Below are 19,312 nucleotides of genomic sequence, written 5' to 3'. Positions count from 1 at the left end.
TTATTTCCATCTGGAAAAGCAGCACAGGGGCTGGGAAGGTGGCTCAGTGGTAGAGCGCTTGCCTTGCATGCCTGAGGCCCTGGGTTCAATTCCTCAGCACCATATAAGCAAAAAGAAAAAAAGCCGGAAGTGGCACTGTGGCTCAAGTGGTAAAGCACTAGCCTTGAGCTGAAGAGCTGAGGGACAGCGCCCAGGACCAGAGTTCAGGCCCCACGACTGGACCCCCACCCCACAAAAAAAACAGCACAAACTTAACTTGTATCAAATTCTCCAAATGCCAGTATGACACGTTAAACTAGTTAAGAGAGACATAGTCACAGCATTTAAAAGGCTGGAAGTGGTGCTATGGCTCAAGTGGTAGAGTGCTAACCTTGAGCAAAGAAGCCCAGGGACAGTGCTCAGGCCCTGGGTTCAAGCCCCAGGACTTGCAAAAAAAATAATTGGGAAGTGGTGCTGTGGCTCAAGTGGTAGAGCGCTTGCCTTGAGCTGAAGAGCTGAAGGACAGCACCCAAGCCCAGAGTTCAAGCCCCAGGACCAACCAAAAAAAAAAAAATTGAAGGTTGAGACCCCCTTCCTCACTTCTCCAAGACATTGTTAGTTACTTCACAACTTCTTCAGCCACAGAGACATGGATTTTTTCTCTGGCTCTGGCACACCACCCTCACTCCCACCTCCCATCTAAGAAGTCCTTAAACTGTGCTGAAAGGGCAGCTCCCGAGGGCCAACCTTGGATATTAGGCTAAATCCTGCTTTGTGGCAGAAAGCCAGAAGATGCTCCATAAACATCAGTGGTTTTCAGGATTTCTGATAAGCTTTTGCTTGGTCACTACAATCATCATGAGGGTGGGAAGGAAGGAATGAATGTAAGACTGACAGAGGGGGAGGAACAAGTCCAGAGAGTACATTATGGACATTGCAGTGATTCTTAGGTACTGGAAGGCAGCTGGCCCAGACCTTCTTGCATATAGTTCTGCAACAAGTAAGGCCTCAGAACAAGAGAACCTGACACATTCTGAAAAATTCCACAGTGTGGCTTATAATCCTTCCTGAGTTAGAACTGAAAGCTCTTAGTCTATGTTACTGAGGGGGCACATAATGTCACAATTAGTCAGCCCTGGAGATGAGAAGCTATCTGGGCAACAATTTCCCCATACTGACAGATGGTTAGGTAGTTCAAGCTACTCCTCAACCACATATGGCTTTGGTCATTAGTCTTTCCCACCCAGAGACTGGGTGAGTTGTAAATCTCCTTCTAGAATGCTATAGAGACTGGCTCTATAACCTATTCCTAGAATTGACAAGAAAGAGCAGCTAAGATGGTATAAATATGACCCTGCCTTTACCAGATGTACCACAAATACAGCTCAAATAAAAGGTTACCATAACCGCAATGAGTGGCAGCACATGCCTGTCATCCTAGCGCTTGGGAAGCTGAAGCAGAGGGATCATGAGTTCAAAGCCAAGCCTGGGCTACAAAGCCAGACTGTCTCAAAAATTTTTTTCCTTAATATGTCAGGTGCCCTAAAGCTCCCCCAGGAGATATGTAGAAAAGCAGCTAGCCAGCACCCACTACCCCTCTCCCACCTAATTCTATTATACTGGAAAATTATCAAGGATGTGAGGTTCCCTTTGCAGGACTGGCTACAAAACCGGGCTGCTGATTCATGTTTGAGGAGTCCTGGTTTTATCTTAGCTACAGCCATGCCCTGGTGTATATAACAGATGCTGACAGCATCCCCCTGCCTTCCCAAAGTAGATTGTTCTTATTTCTGTCTAACATCAATGAAGGAAAGTAGAATCAATATGCTAGAAGGAACAGATTTTTGAGTCAGTGCAGTCTTTAGCACGTCAATAGGGAAAGAGTCAGGTCACCAAATCTTTACGGTTCTTAGGCAACAGATTCCTCCATTTCTAGGATCGAACACAATCTAACACTTGCCTCTCCATTCCTCAAACTTTAATAGGAAACTGGAGCAAAAGAAGACACTTCTCAGGAAAAAATGAAGAGCTCTTGTTCAAAGACAGATTGGCAAAAGATGCAAGGTCAGTAGGCAACCTTTCTCTCTTTCAAAATTTAGAGGAAATGTATTGTAGCCCTTAACAAAGGGCTTTCTACTGCATGCCAACAAAGATCAGACCATTGGTCCATGCAGCAAGCTGCTCTGCTCAGAACAAATGAAGTAAGAAACTAAAAGAACAAAATCCTGTGGTTATTATTTTTAAAGTTGCGAATCTCATCATCTTTGAACTTGGAATCTAGCAGCTGGCAGATCTCTACCTTAAGACAATGAAAGCTGGATGGAAGAATGGGGTGACTAGAAAAGGAGGGAAGTCAAAGGGTCTTTGAGAAAGAAAGGACTATGTGGGTAGAAAACAACATGAGAGGCCGTAAGTTTTCAAGAGCAGTGACTAGAAGAGAATCAACTCTCCAAGAAGAGGGAGAGAAACCAATGAAAAGCAGAAGACACAGTTGATTTTTCCACTGAAAATAGACCACTACACATCTTGTTACCAACTAAGAAATGCATATATACCAGAGTAGAGACGCTATGGTCATCTTTTCTTCCTTTAGAGCTGTTGACTTGCTTAGATTTATTAATTGTTCGTTACTTTAACCCTGGGATATTTTTTTCCCTTGAACTCTGGACCTAGGTATTATTCCTGAGCTTTTTTTTGGGGGGGGTCCGATCGTGGGCCTGAACTCTGGGCCTGGGCGCTGTCCATTAGCTCTTCACCTCAAGGCTAGCGCTGTACCACTTGAGCCACAGCGCCACTTCTGGCTTTTTTTTCTGCTTATGTGGTGCTGAGGAATCGAACCCAGGGCCTTATGCATGCAAGGCAAGCGCTCTACCACTGAACTACCTTCCTAGCCTGTCCTTGAGCTTTTTTTTTTTTTGCTCAAGGATAGCACTCTACCACTTAAGCCACAGTACCCTTTATAGCTTTTCCTGAGTATTTTATTTATAGGACTTTCCTGCCTGGTCTGGCTTCAAACTGCAATCCTCAGATCTCAGCCTCTTGAGTAGCTAGTTTACTGGCATGAGCCAGCAGCATTTGCTGTGTTTTTTTAATCTAACCCAAGCTGGTCATGAACTCTAAATCTTCCTTCCTAAGCCTCTGGAGTGCTGGGATTACTGGTGTGTACAATCATACCGGCACCTGGCTTGAAATTAATTTTTTCTTACATCTGTTCTGGGGATCAGACCTAGGGACAAGTGCTTTACCACTGAGCTACATTTCCATTTATTTATTTATTTATTATCAGTCATGGGGTTTGAATTCTGGGCTTGGGCACTGTCCTTTAGCTCTTTAGCTCAAGACAGGTGCTCTACTACTTGGGCCACAGCTCCACTTCTGGTTTTCTGGTGGTTAATTAGAGATAAGAGTCTCACAGACTTTCTTGCCCAGGCTGGCTTTGAACCACAATCCTTAGATCTCAGCCTCCTGAGTAGCTAGGATAACAGGCATGAGCCATCAGTACCCTGCAGAGATTTTAATCTTGTTTGCCATCTCAAAGCTTCCTTTTTTTATTTTGTGGTGCAGGTGAGGACTGTAGGCAGATAACTGTTTTATGAAAACTGAAGAGGCCAGCTGTAGTGGAACCCACTTGTAATCCCAGTCTCTCAGAAGCACTGATGGGAGGATCACTGGTTTGAAGCTTGATGGGACCCTATATGAATAATAACTAAAGCAAAAAGGTCTGGGGTGTGGCTCAAGTAGTAGTGTCTACATACAAGGGAAGGGCTCTTAGTTCAAACCACAGTTCAACCAAAAAGAACTGAAGGCTGTGGATGTAGCTCAATGGTAGAATATTGCCTAGAATGTATGTGAGACTAGGCTCAAACTCTAACACTGTATACACACAAAAATAAATAAATAAATACATTCTAGTTGCATAATTCTTGCCTATCCTCAAGACACTAGGAACAGGAACCTTACCAGTGCTAGAGATGTGAAAATGAGGGACAAAGATGCCTTCACTTAACTTGGTTCAGAGAGGAAGTTCTAGGAGAGAAATCAAGTTTAGCTTCCCTTTGTCCTTGAAGCAGCAATTATATTCTTTAAGGTAGATCCTCAGATACATAAGGGTCGATGTTACTGAAAGCTTTTTTCTTTACAGATAAGTCATAAAAGTATATTCAAGGGTTGAGTATTATCTAGACTGATCAATACTTTGGTGTGTTAGAGCAACCTCCTCTTTTACTCTCTCTCTCTTCTTGAGTGTGGGTGTATTGTGTGTGTGTGTGTGTGTATACTGTTGCTGTTATTGTGGTGGTGGTGCAGGCACTTGAACTTTGCACATGCTAGGCAAGCACTCTCCCACTGAGGTCTATCTCTAGCTTTTCCCTTCTTGGTTTTACTGTTCAGTACAGATATTTCAGGTGGGTATGTCTTGCCCCAAGTTTTTCTTTTTCTTTGGGTCCGGTCGTGGGGCCTGAACTCTGGGCCTGGGCACTGTCCCTCAGCTCTTCAGCTCAAGGCTAGCACTCTACCACTAGAACTACAGTGCCACTTCCGGCTTTTTTCTTTTTGCTTATGTGGTGCTGAGGAATCGAACTCAGGGCCTCATGCATGCAAGGCAAGCGCTCTACCACTGAGCCTCCTTCCCAGCCCCCTAAGTTTTTCTTAAACAGTGAGAAATTTAAGAGCAAGAGCTAAGGTCTTCTTTTTCCAATTATCTTCCAGTTACTTACTCTTATCTGGAAGCTCACCCTGTTTGCTTACTAGCTAGAACAATAGAGATGCTTGACTTAAAGAATAAATAGCAATATGTGTTTCTCTTCAGGCTGGTCATTAGAAGGAATATTTCTTGAGTTCTTTTCCCCAACATTCAACTCATTGCTATCCTTGGATCAGAGGTGTCTGAAGGATATTTATTATGATTATTTTTTGTTATTACTCTGACTATAAAGAAACATTAATTGGAGGCAGGTGTTGGTGGCTGCTGGTTGCTTCTAGCAACTCAGAAGGCTGAGATATAAGGATCATGGTTTGAAGCCAGCCTGAGCAGGAAAGCCCCATGAGACTTTGATCTCCAAGTAACCACTCAAAAACTGGTAGTGGAGCTGTGGTTTAAAGTGCTGGAGCACTAATGTTGAACAAAAGTGCTCAGGGAGCAGGGCATCGGTGGCTTATGCCTGAAATCCTAGCTACTAAGAAGGCTGAGATCTGAGGATCGCAGTTCAAAGCCAGCCTGGGCAGCAAAGTCTATGAGATCTTATCTCCAATTAGCCACCAGAAAACTGGAAGTGGTGCTGTGGCTCAAATGGTAGAGCTCTCACCTTGAGGTGAAGAGCTCAAGGACAGGGCCCAGGCTGAGTTCAAGCCCACAACTGCCAAAAAAAAAAAAGAACTCAGGGATAGCATACAGGCCATGAGTTCAAGCCCCACAACTGATTTAAAACAAAACAAAAAACATTAATTGGTTTGTCCTTTTAAAACATGTAATATTACATAATCATCAGAGTCTAGAGATACTGATTATTATAAATTCATTAATATGAACCATAGAAGCCAGGTGTGGGACATACATTTCTTTCTTTTTTTTTGTCAGTTGTGGGGCTTGAACTCTGGGCCTGGGCGCTGTCCCTCAGCTCTTCAGCTCAAGGCGAGTGCTCTACCACTTGAGCTACAGCACCACTTCCGTTTTTTTCTGGTGGTTTATTGGAGATAGGAGTCTCATGGTCTCTCCTGCCAGGGCTGGCTTTGAACCGCGATCCTCAGATCTCAGCCTCCTGAGTAGCTAGGATTATAGGCCCGGCTGGGGCATACATTTCTAATCCCAGCACTTAGGAGAGTGAGGTAGAAAGATCTTGAGTCCGGGGACTGCCTGGGTTATAAAGTAAAATCTTGTTTCAAAAAACCAAAACAGGGGCTGGGAATGTAGCTTAGTGGTAGAGTGCTTGCCTAGTATGCATAAAGCCCTGGGTTCCATTGTTCTGTACCATATAAACAGAAAAAGCCAAAGTGGCACTGAGGCTCAAGTGGTAGAATGATAGCCTTGAGCAAAAGCAGCTCAGGGACAGTGCCCAGGCCCTGAGTTCAAGCCCCAGGACTGCTCCCCTACCCCCCCCACTGGCCACTGCAAAAAAAAAAAAAAAAAAAAAGCTCAAGGATAGCACCCAGGCCCTCAGTTTAAGCCCTACAACCACCACCACCACCACCAACAACAACAAAAAAGGTTTGACATGCTGAGTGCTCAATTTACAATTTAACTATAAGTGTAGCTTAGATTCTGGGTCTAGATAGATGGGTGCCTGGTACCTTCAGCAGTGACCAATGATTATAAACCTGGGCACTTTTGACCTGTCAGCATTTTGGTTTTGTTTCTTTTGAGACAGCATCTTGCTGGCTTGGTATCACCATTTTGTGCCCAAGTGTGCTGGAATTACAAATGTGCGCCTGTCCTAGTTTATACTTCCATATCTAATCATCACTAGGCTACTCTCCTTCCCTGCCCTTGGAATTAGCCTGTGACAGAACTCTAATCATCTTTACTGATTTAGATTTGGAAAGTTTGATTTTCAAAAGTGACCTGAAATTCTTCATTCCAGAGTGTTCAGAAATCTAAGAGAACTGAATCTCTTCTTAATCTTGGAGAAGGCAAGGGCTGGCTTTAGGGAAGGCAAATACCAAAATAAAGGTATTTTATTTTTGTATCCTGGAAGGGTACTATTTCTTCATGGGGAAACTGGGATAAAAGAGAGACAGCTTTGTTGTCAGAAATGATTTACTCCTTCCTAAGATTCTGTCCTCATTAATTTTCTTAAAGCTGTCTGTCAGCTGATTAAAAGCGGCTTCCGCTGCAATTATCTTAAAGTTGACTTCTGAGATGTGGTACAAAGCATCTATCCTCAAAGTTTCTTTCTTCAGAACACTGTGGGAAAAGAAGGAGGGGTATAGGAGAAATCAGAGGTGTCTCTCATGCTATTTGTCAGAGAAGGGAGGGGACCAGCTACAAAATTAAAAATAACATTAGATCTTCAGTCAAAGCCATCCATTTAGGTAGATTTTTCCATGACAAATTGATTCAGCACTGATTATTTCTTCCCTAAATGTCCTCATAAGAGTATTGCATTTTGGTCACTCAAGAAAATTTTATTGTAGGGGCTGGGAAGGTAGCTCAGCGGTAGAGTGCATGCCTTGCAAGCATGAGGACCTGGGTTCGATTCCTCAGCACCACATAAACAGAAAAAGCCGGAAGTGGCGCTGTGGCTCCAGTGGTAGAGTGCTAGCCTTGAGCTGAAGAGCTGAGGGACAGCGCCCAGACTCAGAGTTCAGGCCCCATGACCGGCAAAAAAAGAAAATTTTATTGTATATCCTTCCATATATGTTAAATCAAAACTCTTTTTGTTTTGTTTTTGTCAGTCGTGGGGCTTGAACTCTGGGCTTGGGTGCTGTACCTGTGCTCTTCAGCTCAAGGTGAGTGCTCTACCGCTTGAGCCACAGTGCCACTTCCTGTTTTCTAGTGGTTTATTGGAGGTAAGAGTTTCACGGATGTTCCTGCCCATGCTGGCTTTGAACTGCGATCCTCAGATCTCCGCCTCCTGAGTAGCTAGGGTTATAGGTGTGAGCCACTGGCGCCCGGCTAAATCAAAACTCTTGAGGGCTGGGAATGTGGTTTAGTGGTAGAGTGCTTGCCTTGCATGCATGAAGCCCTGGGTTTGATTCCTCAATACCATATATACAAAAAAAGCTGGAAGTGGTGCTGTAGTAGAATGCTAGCCTTGAGCAAAACAAGGGACAGTGCCTAGGCAAGTTCAAGCCCTAGGACTGGCAAAAAACAAAAACAAACAAAATTCTTGAGACATAAGGATTTATTAAGGTTAAATATAGTGATGCATGTCTGTAATCCTGGTTACTTAAGAGATGGAGATCAGTGAAAATGTTCAAGATCAGACTGGACAAAAAAATTTTTGAGATCTCAACTAATAAAGGATGGATGCACTGTTGTGCCCCTGTCATCTCAGCTATGATGGAAGTGTGACTATGAAGATTGAGGTCCACTTAGACCTAGGTATAAATTTTACAGTATTTGAAAAATATACTAAAGCAGAAAGGGTAGGAGGACCTGAGATCAACCTAGCACCCCCAGAAGTAAAGAACCATTAACCTATTACAGATGCTAACCAGAAAAAACAATCCTGGAATAGCCTTCTGCTACTAGTGGCTAGGTAGCAGTCTGAAAAATGTCCACAAGACCTAGATCTAAGAAAAAGTAAAGAAAAGGCCCGGAATGTGGATTAGTGGTACAGTGCTTGCCTAGCATGCATGGAGCCTGGGTTCAATTCCTTAGTGGTTTTGTGGCTCAAGTGGTAGAGCACTATCCTTGAGTACAGAGAGGCTCAGGGGCAGAGCCCAGACGCTAAGGTCAAGCCCTAGGACAGGCAAAGGAAAGAAAAATTATATATATACACATACACACAGAATTTGCTATGTAGCCCAGGTTGGTCACAAACTTTCAATTCTCCTGCCTTAGCCTCCCATGTGTTGCAATTACAGGTATGTGAACCTCACCTGGCTACCTGTTGCTTGCTTTTGTTGCTTTTGTCTTTCTACAATAGTGGGTTTGAAATCAAGATTTTAAACTCAGAGCCCTGAACTCTCACTCAGCTTCTTTACTCATAGCACTTGAGTACTCTACTCTACTTCCAGCTTCTTGCTGATTAAGCAGAGATAAGAATCTCCTTTGGATCTGTTGAGTAGCTAGGTTTACAGGTGTAAGCCACTTGTCTCTCAAGCTTCCATTAAGGCACACAGGAGACGTGCAACACTGATTTAAAGATGTTTTATTGGGGGCTGGGAAGGTGGCTCAGTGGTAGAGCGCTTGCCTTGCATGCTTGAGGCCCTGGGTTCAATTCCTCAGCACCACATAAGCAAAAAGAAAAAAGCCGGAAGTGGCGCTGTGGCTCAAGTGGTAGAGAGCTAGCCTTGAGCTGAAGAGCTGAGGGACAGCATCCAGGCCCAGAGTTCAGGCCCCATGACCGGACCCCCCCAAAAAAAAGAATATCTTATCTGTTGAATTTTTCCATTCAAGTACATACATACATATCCTATTTACTACCACCATTAGTGTGCCTAGCACTAACTGAAAGAAGGTACTAATGGGAATAATTTTTTTGAAAATAGAAGAACATTTCTGTTCAGCATCAGAGCTTTCTCAGGGTTCTAGTTCCAGCGCTGAGACATGGTTAAGACTTTACCAGTAGATACTTCTAAAGTGAAAAAGCATTCTGGTTTTTCAAAAATTGGTAAGAAAAGTAATTCTTGTATTTGTAGAAACTCAAAGTATTTAAAATAATCCTTGTCATGAACAATTAGGTATTTTTTCTTCCAAAAAAATGCAGCAATCAAAGCTGGGCACCAGTGGCTCATGCCTATTAATCCTAGCTACTCCGGAGGCTGAGATATGAGGATCATGGTTCAAAGCCAGTCTGAGTAGGAAAGGCTGTGAGACTCTTATCTCCAATAAACTACTCAGAAAACTGGAAGTGGTGTTGTGGCTCAAGTGATACAGCACTAGCCTGGAGCTGAAGAGCTGAGGGACAGCGCCCAGGCCCATAGTTCAAGCCCCATGACCAACCAAAAAATAAACAAATAAATAAATGAAGCAATCAAAACATATATAAAAACTATCATCCAAGGTGAATGTCTAGAAAAACTACTTTTTAGGCCATTACCTATGAGATTCAAAAAGTCAAGAAAGTTAAAGATTTTGTGTTATGAGATGAGGAAACAGGGGGATGTCATTATTTCAATTCTGAGAATTCCAAAAGTATCTTGGTATTTCATTTAGTATAGAAGTAGATTCCTCAGCTGAAGTAATCTCTGAAATTTTGATCCTAAAGGTCAGAGAATACTTTTAGAATTTATCAGTCCCATTGAAATCTCTTTGAGGAAGAAGACAAACTTTATAGCTCTCAACACACCTCTCAGAGATTGGCTAGAAATTACTTCAAGTCAATAGACTGTCAATAGCAACAAAAATCAACAAATTGGAATAAGAAAAGGAGCAGGTAGAAGCCCAGTAAAAGCTGGATGTGGTATTCCATACCTGTATCCCAGAACTTGAGTGAGGGTAAGACAGGAAGGAAAAAACTGGGTAGAATGCAGTAGCTCAAGACTGTAATAATCCTAGTTTTTTGGGAGGCCAAGATTGGAATTGTGGCTTAAGGTCACCAGGGCAAAAAAAAGTTCTCAAGACTCCATCTGAACAAATAGTTGGGCTGGTGATATGTACCTGTCATCCTATTGATGCCTGGAAGCCAAATAGAATTGTAAGAGGCCTGCTCTGCCATAAAAGTAAGACCATATCTCAAAAATAATCAACACAGCCTGGGTGCTAGTGGGTCATGCCTATGAGGCTGAGATCTGAGCATTATAGTATGAAGCCAGCCCAGGCAAGAAAGTCTATGAGACTCTTATCCACTAAACTACCAAAAAAGCCTGAAGTGGAGCTGTGGCTCAAGTGGTAAAGCATTAGTTCTGGTCAAAAGAAACTCAGGGACAGTACCTGAGGACCTGAGTTCAAGCCCAGACCAGCACACATACATAAAAAAATTACCTAACTTATGAAATTATGTCTTCTATATACCACTTTTTTGTTGTTGTTGTTTGTGAACTCAGGGCCTGGGCACTATCTCTGAGCTTTTTTGCTCAAGACTAGCACTCTACCACTTTGAGCTACAATACCACTTCCAGTTTCCTTTAAGTTAGCTAGAGATAAGAGTCTTACACTTTCCTGCCTGGGCTAGCTTTGAACCCTGATCCTCAGAACTCAGCCTCCTGAATAATTAGGATTACAAACATGAGCCACTAGCATTGGGTTTATCACTTTTATAACAATTAAAAGTAAAGCAAAAAATCCAACAGAGAGGGGATGGCTTACTGGCTCAAGTGGTAATGTATCTAGCCAGTGCAAGGTCCTAAGTTCAAGCCCCAATTCTGTCACATAAATACATGAGAGTTGGGAAAAAAGAAGTATCCATCTGTTAAATCCTGTGTTGAAAGAACAAATGTCCTAGCATTCCCCTCCCCTCTCTGCCATCATTGAATACCCCCTGCCCCTGTTGCTGACTTTTGCCCCATCCTTAACCCATCCTTAAGTAACACAGCACTTATTGTACAAACTAGATGAGCAATTTGGTCTATGACTATTTCTGGCTTCATTAGTAACTTTGTATTTTTTTTATTATGCTTTCACTTGGTTACAACCAAAGTTATTATAATGTGCAAGTTGCCACTATTTTAGAAAATTAATTGCAGTTTTCTGCTACAATATTGTGCCTTGTTCCAATTAGAAAATGAAAGCTGAGAGGGAACACAGGCAGTTTAGTGTTTTGAGAAATCAGCAAAACTTCAGCTCAGCAGTCTCTAAAGCCTAACTTAAACAAAATAGAAATGAACAAAAAGCCCTCATTGGCTCAAGTGAAAGAGAATCAAACAGAAAAGAGGACCCAGACAGAGAATAGCATCCTCAGCCTGAAGGAATTGGTGATGGACAAAGGTAAGGGAGAGGGGAATAGGTGCCTGGGTTCTTTTTTCCTCCCGTTTGTCAATCATTAAAAATGGAAGGACTAAAGCTGGTCTTAGTAAGCAAAGAAAGGAAGACAAAAAAAACAAAAAAAAACAACCCTATATCCTTGAAAATGAAAATGACTCAATATGGAGAAGAAAAGACTCCTTGTAACTGGAGCCTGGAGCCAAGCAAGATTGAGAGGCCCCCAGTTCAAGGCCCAGTACTAGGGCTTTGGGGGGAAAATGAAGCAAAAGATCCAGCACATATAGATGGCCAAGGGAAAAACCTGAAGAGCAACAAGAACTAAGAAAAAAATAGGAAGTGAAGCATAGATAGACAAAAAGCTGAGTATGGTGGAAACATAACAAAAATACCACTGTGCCTGCAATGAAATTAGCAAAAGATCCAGGAACCACATTACTAAAATCACAATGGTAAATAATATGAGATTGTCTCTGCCTTGCTAGTAAGGCTGAGGGCAAAAGCCTAAAATAATGAAAGTAAATATTTAAAATAGTAGCTTGTCAACTAAATATATGATGAAATCATACAGAAAGTTTTTTTTAAAAATAAGGTCTCTCGGGCTGGGAAGGTGGCTCAGTGATAGAGTGCTTGCCTTGCATGCATGAGGCCCTGGGCTTGATTCCTCAGCACCACATAAGCAAAAAGAAAAAAAGCCGGAAGTGGTGCTTTGGCTCAAGTGGTAGAGCGCTAGCCTTGAGCTGAAGAGTTGAGGGACAGTGCCCAGGCCCAGAGTTCAGGCCCCACGACCGGATTACCCCCCAACCCCCCCAAAAAAGGTTTCTCTGTTTAGGCTGGTCTGAATGTTACAGTGTATGCCAGGCTGGTCTTTAAGTCACAATCCTCCTGCCTCTGCCTTCCAAGTTACTGGGGCTACAGGTGGGCTGGTATTGCATGTCCCAATCATCTTCTGACTTTAGCTCTGAAGTAGTTTTGTATTAAGGATTCTGTGTAGCCTAATGCAGGTTGTCCAGGGACCACAATTTGAGAAGCATGGACCTAAAGGTCTGAAAAACTGCTTTGAATAAATGTACCCAAAGCTAATAGCAATTAGCAATTCATTTTCAGCAGAGTTTTCATATGGGGCTGTGCAAGAGATCATCTCATGGGGAGAGATATAATAGTGGGAATTGAAATAAATCAGTACTTTGGAAGATTTCTCCTGAGAATGTCTGTTGGCCCAACAAGTTCACCTCTAAATATCACCACAGTGAATTCCAAGAAGTAACAAGAAAGAAGGGAATGCAGGGTAAGAAAGTCTAGGACAGGTCCCTTACCCACAGAAACATTCCACTAGGGCCAGGACGAGGGACAACATGACAGATGGAGAACAATCTATACTTATTTGTATTCACGGACATACCCTTACTTTATGTTCCAGATAAAAATTCACTGCTTGTCTTAAATGGTAGTTACATACAGCCCAGCTGGGGGACTGGAGGTATGGGTATTCTGTGTAATGAAACCATAACCAGGATGGAGGAAGAGACCTAGATAGCAAATTTGCTCTCGTTTCCAGCATTTTCACCAACAGAACAAAAAGGTTCTAGTCAGACTCTGTTCTCTGAGGCATGCCTTCTGGCCACTATGTTGTCAGTGGTCTTAAGTGGTCTTTTGGACTCTTCCAGACTACTCTAGCTGAGCTTCCCCACATCCCATTGGGCTTATTGGCTAGGGTTTATGTAAACAGAAAGCAAACATTTGGATAGTTCTCTAATTAGATAATATTTAAGCTCTGTTCAAATCTAAGAACCTGTGAATTAGTTCCCTCAGTACTCTGTGTAGTTTATGACATTTATGGTTCAGTGCACTTGTTGGTGCGCTTCTTTAGTTGTGTATGTTTAATATACTCAGTTGGGTTCAATGTTAAACTCCTTAGGGGCATATCCCCCAGGGTCCATCATTTTCTTTTCTTTTTTTTTGGTTATGGGGCTTGAACACTGAGCCTGGGTGCTGTCCCTAAGCTCTTCAGCTCAAGGCTAGGGCTCTACCCCTTGAACTACAACGCCACTTCCAGTTTTCTGGTGGTTTATTGGAGATAAGAGTCTCATGGACTTTCCTGCCTGGGCTGGCTTTGAATCGTGATCCTCAGATCTCAGCCTCCTGAGGATTGCAGGTGTGAACCACTGGCACCTGGCCAGGGTCCATCATTTTCTTTCTTTTTGTTTTTTGGGGTCTGGTCATGGGGCCTGAACTCTGGGCCTGGGCACTGTCCCTCAGCTCTTCAGCTCAAGGCTAGCACTCTACCACTTGAGCCATAGCACCACTTCCGGCTTTTTTCTTTTTGCTTATGTGGTGCTGAGGAATTGAACCCAGGGACTCAGGCATGCAAGGCAAGTGCTCTACCACTGAGCCAACTTCCCAGCCCCAGGTCCATCATTTTCTGCTATGCAGAAATGCCTAGAATGGAAATCTGTGTGTATGAGAGACAGAGAGAAAGAGGCAGGCTCGCGCACACACGAAGGAAGAAAGAGGGGAGGGAAGGGGAGAGGAGGGGAGGGGAGGAAAGGGGAGGGAAAGGGAAGGGAAGGGAAATACAAACAGACACTACTGGGGCTTGAACTTAGCCTTGTGTTCTCACTCAGCTTGCTTGACTGGCCCTACCTCTGGAGCCAGGCCTCCAGTCTGGCATTTCGCTGGTTAATTGGAGACAGTCTTCAAGACTTTTCTGCCCAGGCTGCCTAATTCCTTTAAGGTCTCAGCCTCCTGAGTAGCTAAAATTATAGGCATTAAGCTACCATCACCCAGCTAGAATTTTTTTTTTAATTTTTTTGTTGGTCATAGGACTTGAACTCAGGGCCTAGACACGGTCCCTGAGCTTTTCTGCTAGAGGCTAGCATTATCTGGTGTGGTTAATTGGAGATAAGTCTCACAGACTTTCCTGCAGAGGCTGGCTTTGAACTATGATCTTCAGATCTCAGTCTCCTGAGTAGCTAGAATTGCAGGTATAAGGTCACTAGCACCCAGAGAAATCATTTAAAGAAAAACTAGAGGTAGGATCTGTTAGATGTCTCAATCGGAAAAAGCACACCACACACATCCGAGGGTGGGTGGGTGGGGGAGTTTAATGCCAGAAAGACTGGCAGACTGTCTCCATCAGGACAGACAGGAGCAGCTGCTGTTAAATTAGGGAGGGGTACTTATAGGGGAGGGAGCCTGAATTACTAGGATCACAGGCATGCCACTACCACATCCAGCTTTCTTCCATGGAGATAGGAGTTTTCAGCACTTTTCTGCCCAGGTTGGGCTGCAATCTTGATACTCGGCTTCCTGTACAGCTTGGGATAATAGGTAAGCATCACTGTGTCCAGTCATACATAGGCTGAGAAAGGACCTCATGAACTTTCCTGTCTAGGCTGGTAATTGTATAACTGCCTCCCATTTTAGCCTTCCAAATACCTCAGTGGATCACACCTGTAATCTATTCAAGAGGATAAGCCAGCCTAGGCAGGAGAGTCTATGGGACTAATCACCAAAAAAAGCCAAAATGGACCTATGGCTCAAATGGTAGAGTGCTAGCCTTGAGCAACAGAGCTTAGGTATAGTGCCCAGGCCCTGAGCTCAAATCCCAGGACCAGCACAAACGAACAAATTACCCCTAGATTACAGGTGTGAGCCATTGGCACTGCTTCAAAACCAATTTAAGGTCTGTGAACGTGGTTCAGTGGTAGAGCGCTTGCCTTGCATGTCTGAGGCCCTGGGTTCGATTCCCCAGCACCACATAAGCAGAAAAAGCTGGAAGTGGAGCTGTGGCTCAAGTGGTAGAGCGCTAGCCTTGAGCTGAAGAGCTGAGGGACAGCACCCAGGCACATAGTTCAGGCCCATGACTGACAAAACAAAACAAACCCCAACTTAATATTACTATAAAAGGTTCTTTTTTGTGCCAGTATTGAGGCTTGAACTCAAGGCCTTGGCACTCGTTTGCCTTTTTCTCTGGAGCTCTATCCCTTCTGGCTTTTTGCTGGTTACCTGGAGATAAAAGTCTCTCAAGTTTGTATGTCAAGGCTGGCTTTTTTTTTTTGGCCTGTTGTGGGGCCTGAACTCTGGGCCTGGGCGCTGTCCCTCAGCTCTTCAGCTCAAGGTTAGCCCTCAACCACTTGAGCCACAGCGCCACTTCTGGCTTTTTCTCCTTATGTGGTACTAAGGAAATGAACCCAGGGCCTCATGCATGCAAGACAAGCACTCTACCACTGAGCCACCTTCCCAGCCCTCAAGGCTGGCTTTGAGGATTTCACAGATCTGATCCTCCTGAGTAGTGAGGAATATGGGTTAAAGCCATTGGCATCTGGCTAAAAAAAAAAACAAATAACCATATACACACACACATATAAAAATATATATAAATATATACAAATATATAAATATATATAACTATATACATAAATATTTTTATTATTTTGTTGGCTGTGGGGCTTGAACTCAGGGCCTAGGCACTGTCCCTGAGCTTTTTCGTTCAATGCTAGTATTCTACTACTTTGAGTCACAAAGTGGCTACTTCTGGTTTTGTGGGGGATAACTGGAGATAAGAGTCTCATGGACTTTCCTGCCTGGGCTGGCTTCAAACCACAATCATCAGAACTCAGCCTCCTGAGTAGCTAGGATTACAGGTGTGAGCCACTGGTTCCCTCTCTGCTCCTTGAATTTTTTATGTGTCTCGGCATTAACAGTTTCATGTTGAGGTAAGGAAATAGTTTTGTTTTTGTTTTTTAATCTGAAATTACTCTCGGCTACCTCTAAATAGTCTAGGACATTCAAATGTGAGGCCTGTTGATCATGGATAGGCTGCACTAGAGCTATGACCATGACAGCTCAGGTCTTGGTTGGTAGATCCAACTGTTGACTTTCATCACTCTGCTAGGCCTCAGAGAACCTCATATACTAAATGCGTAAGTAATGGCACTCACCCTCATGGATGTTTCACCACCATGAGCCTGTTGCAGTCTGAAGACCTGGGCTACCATGTGTTCCGTGGAGGGATGCAGTAGGATCCTTCTTGAGGCCAAGCCCACCATTACATATCTGCCCATTGGAGACAAGCTCACTGAAATGGCATTGGGACCTAAGGACCAAAAGAACAGAGACATTTCCTAAAGTACTTGCCTATCCAAAGAACAGCTTTCACTCTTTTATCTTTTCTCTGATGTTTATATTCACTTGATCACTTTGACCTTATCTTATAGGAATGCAGTGAGTATACATATATACAGTAGTCTGCTTAGTATTCAATGCTAACCACTGTTAGTACATTACATTTTAAAATTGTAAAAAGCATAGTTATAATTATACCTCAAAGTTTTGTTTTTCTTTTTGTCGGTTATGGGGCTTGAACTCTGGACCTGGGTATTGTCCCTCAGCTCTTCAGCTCAAGGCTAGCGCTCTACCACTTGAGCCACAAAGCCACTTTCAGCTTTTTTCTTTTTGCTTATGTGGTGCTGAGGAATTGAACCCAGAGCCTCAGGCATGCAGGGTAAGCACTCTACCACTGAGCCACCTTCCCAGACCCATTATTAATTATTCTTTAAGAGCATTTTTTTGGGGGAAGTATTGGAGTCTGAACTCAAGGCTTTGTACTTGCTAGGTAGGTGTTCTGCTGCTAAGCCATGCCTACAACTCTAAAAGCATGTGTATGTGTGTTGGTACCACAGTTTGGACTCAGGATTTCATGCTCTCACTTGGCCTTTTCATTCACGGCTAGTGATCTACCACAAGTCACACATCCAATTCCAGCTTTTTCCTGGAGAAAGATATTCTCATGAACTTTTCGGTGTAGGCTGCTTCAAACCTCTATTCTCAGGTTGCAACGTTCTTTTCTTTTCTTTCTTTCTTTTTTTTTTGTCGGTTGTGGGCCTGAACTCTGGGCCTCGGTGCTGTCCCTCAGCTCTTCAGCTCAAAACTAGCGCTCTACCACTTGACCCACAGCACCACTTGCAGTTTTCTGCTTATATGGTGCTGAGGAATCCAACCTAGGGCCTCATGCATGCAAGGCAAGCATTCTACCACTGAGCCACCTACCCAGGCCTCAGATTACAAATTTCTAAGCAGCTAGGATGATAGACATGAATCATCAGTACTCAGCTATAAGTGTGTATGTGCATACTTGTATGTATGTTTGTATGTGTATTTGTGTGCATACTGTCCTGGGGTTTGAACTCAGGGCCTGGGTGCTGTCCAAGGTTATGCTATGCTCAAGGTTAGCACTCTACCACTTGAACCACAGCTCCACTTGTGCTTTTTTTTGGCAGTTAATTGGGAGATAAGTATTTCACAGACTTTCTTGCCCAGGATGGCTTCTAACTGCAGCCCTCAGATCTCAGCCTCCCAAGTAGCTAGGCATAAGCCTTTTTTTTTTTTGGGTCCGGTCGTGGGGCCTGAGCTCTGGGCCTGGGCGCTGTCCCTCAGCTCTTCAATTCAAGACTAGCGCTCTACTACCTGAGCCACAGCGCCACTTCTGGCTTTTTTTTCTTTTTGCTTATGTGGTGCTGAGGAATTGAACCCAGGGCCTCAGGCATGCAAGGCAAGCACTCTACCACTGAGCCACCTTCCCAGCCCCTATTTTTTATTTTTGTTGACCATGGTGCTTGAACTCTGGGCCTGGGCTCTGTCCCTGAGCTCTTCAGCTCAAGACTAGCACTCTACCACTTGAGCCACAGCACCACTTCCTGTTTTCTGGTAGTTAATAGGAGATAAGAGTCTTAGATTTTCTTGCCCGGGCTGGCTTTGAACCGCGATCCTCAGATCTCAGCCTCCTGAGTAGCTAGGATTACAGGCCTGAGCCACCAGCGCCCGGCAGCTTTTTTGTTTTTTAAAGATTGGGTCTCAAATAAACTGTGTAGCCTAGGCTAGCCTCAAACTTGTGATTCTTCTGCAGCATTGCAAGTTCTGGAATTATAGGTATGTATATTATGTATAGGTAGTAGGCATCACTACACTCAGTGTTTTTTTTTTTTTAAATACAAAATGCCAACCTGTCTTGTAGTGTTCAAGCTCCAAGGCCAGTATGTGTGCATGTGGCACTTGTGCGCGCACGCGCGCGCGCGCGCGCGCACACACACACACACACACACACACACACACACACACACACGGCTCTTTTCTTATTGTCAGACTTATTCTGAGTTTTGTTTTTTTTTTTTGCAATGCTCCAATCCTTTTCTGGCCTGTGCTTCAAGAAAGGTAGAGGTAGTGGGACCATTCCTCTCACTCAGTCTGTGCCTCACCTAGGAATACCCAAAACAAGCACCAAAGTCCCTCTGCCTTTAGGTTGAGCTTCTTTTTTTTTTTTTTTTAGGTTGAGCTTCTTATGCCTTACCAAATCTCTTGGTATAAAGCATTTCCCCCAGGTTATGAGGAGCCAGGGAGTACACTGCCAAGATGCCTTCATCAGGAAAGCCCCTCTGGCTGCTAGGGATGAAAGCTGCCAGGAGTTGTCCATCTGCAGAAATATCACAGCTGGCATCATTGTAGATCTTGCAGTTCTGTACCAGCACATTCACAGAGGCTGTGTTGGACAAAGAGAGGAAATATGGTAAGAAAGTATACAGCTGATGTTGTAAGAAATGTGAGACTAAGAAATTTTGTGGTTAGGGCTGGGAAGGTAGCTGGGAAGGTAGAGCGCTTGTCTTGCATGCCTGAGGCCCTGGGTTCGATTCCCCAGCACCACATAAGCAAAAAGAAAAAAAAAGCCGGAAGTGGCGCTGTAGCTCAAGTGGCAGAGTGCTAGCTTGAGCTGAAGAGCTGAGGGACAGCACCCAGGCCCAGAGTTCAAGCCCCACG

The 19,312-nt window shown here is 43.8% G+C and overlaps 1 protein-coding gene across 1 annotated transcript in view; it reads right to left on the bottom strand.

Moving 5' to 3' along the window:
• The window catches only part of Ambra1 (autophagy/beclin-1 regulator 1), a 170,100-nt gene that overhangs the window by 14,671 nt on the left and 136,117 nt on the right, over positions 1 to 19,312 (bottom strand). Inside the window, exons 13-14 of the mRNA XM_013029964.1 lie at positions 18,849 to 19,037; positions 16,444 to 16,598 (exon numbers count right to left, since the gene is read on the bottom strand). Coding sequence (XP_012885418.1) covers positions 16,444 to 16,598; positions 18,849 to 19,037 — 344 coding nt within the window. The remainder of the gene's footprint in view (positions 1 to 16,443; positions 16,599 to 18,848; positions 19,038 to 19,312) is intronic.

The sequence above is a fragment of the Dipodomys ordii genome, unplaced genomic scaffold (genome assembly GCF_000151885.1).
Source record: "Dipodomys ordii isolate 6190 unplaced genomic scaffold, Dord_2.0 Scaffold125, whole genome shotgun sequence".
NCBI classification, from domain to species: domain Eukaryota; kingdom Metazoa; phylum Chordata; class Mammalia; order Rodentia; family Heteromyidae; genus Dipodomys; species Dipodomys ordii.
The sequence above is the reverse complement of the archived record's forward strand: the minus strand, read 5'-3'. Positions and strand labels throughout refer to the sequence as shown.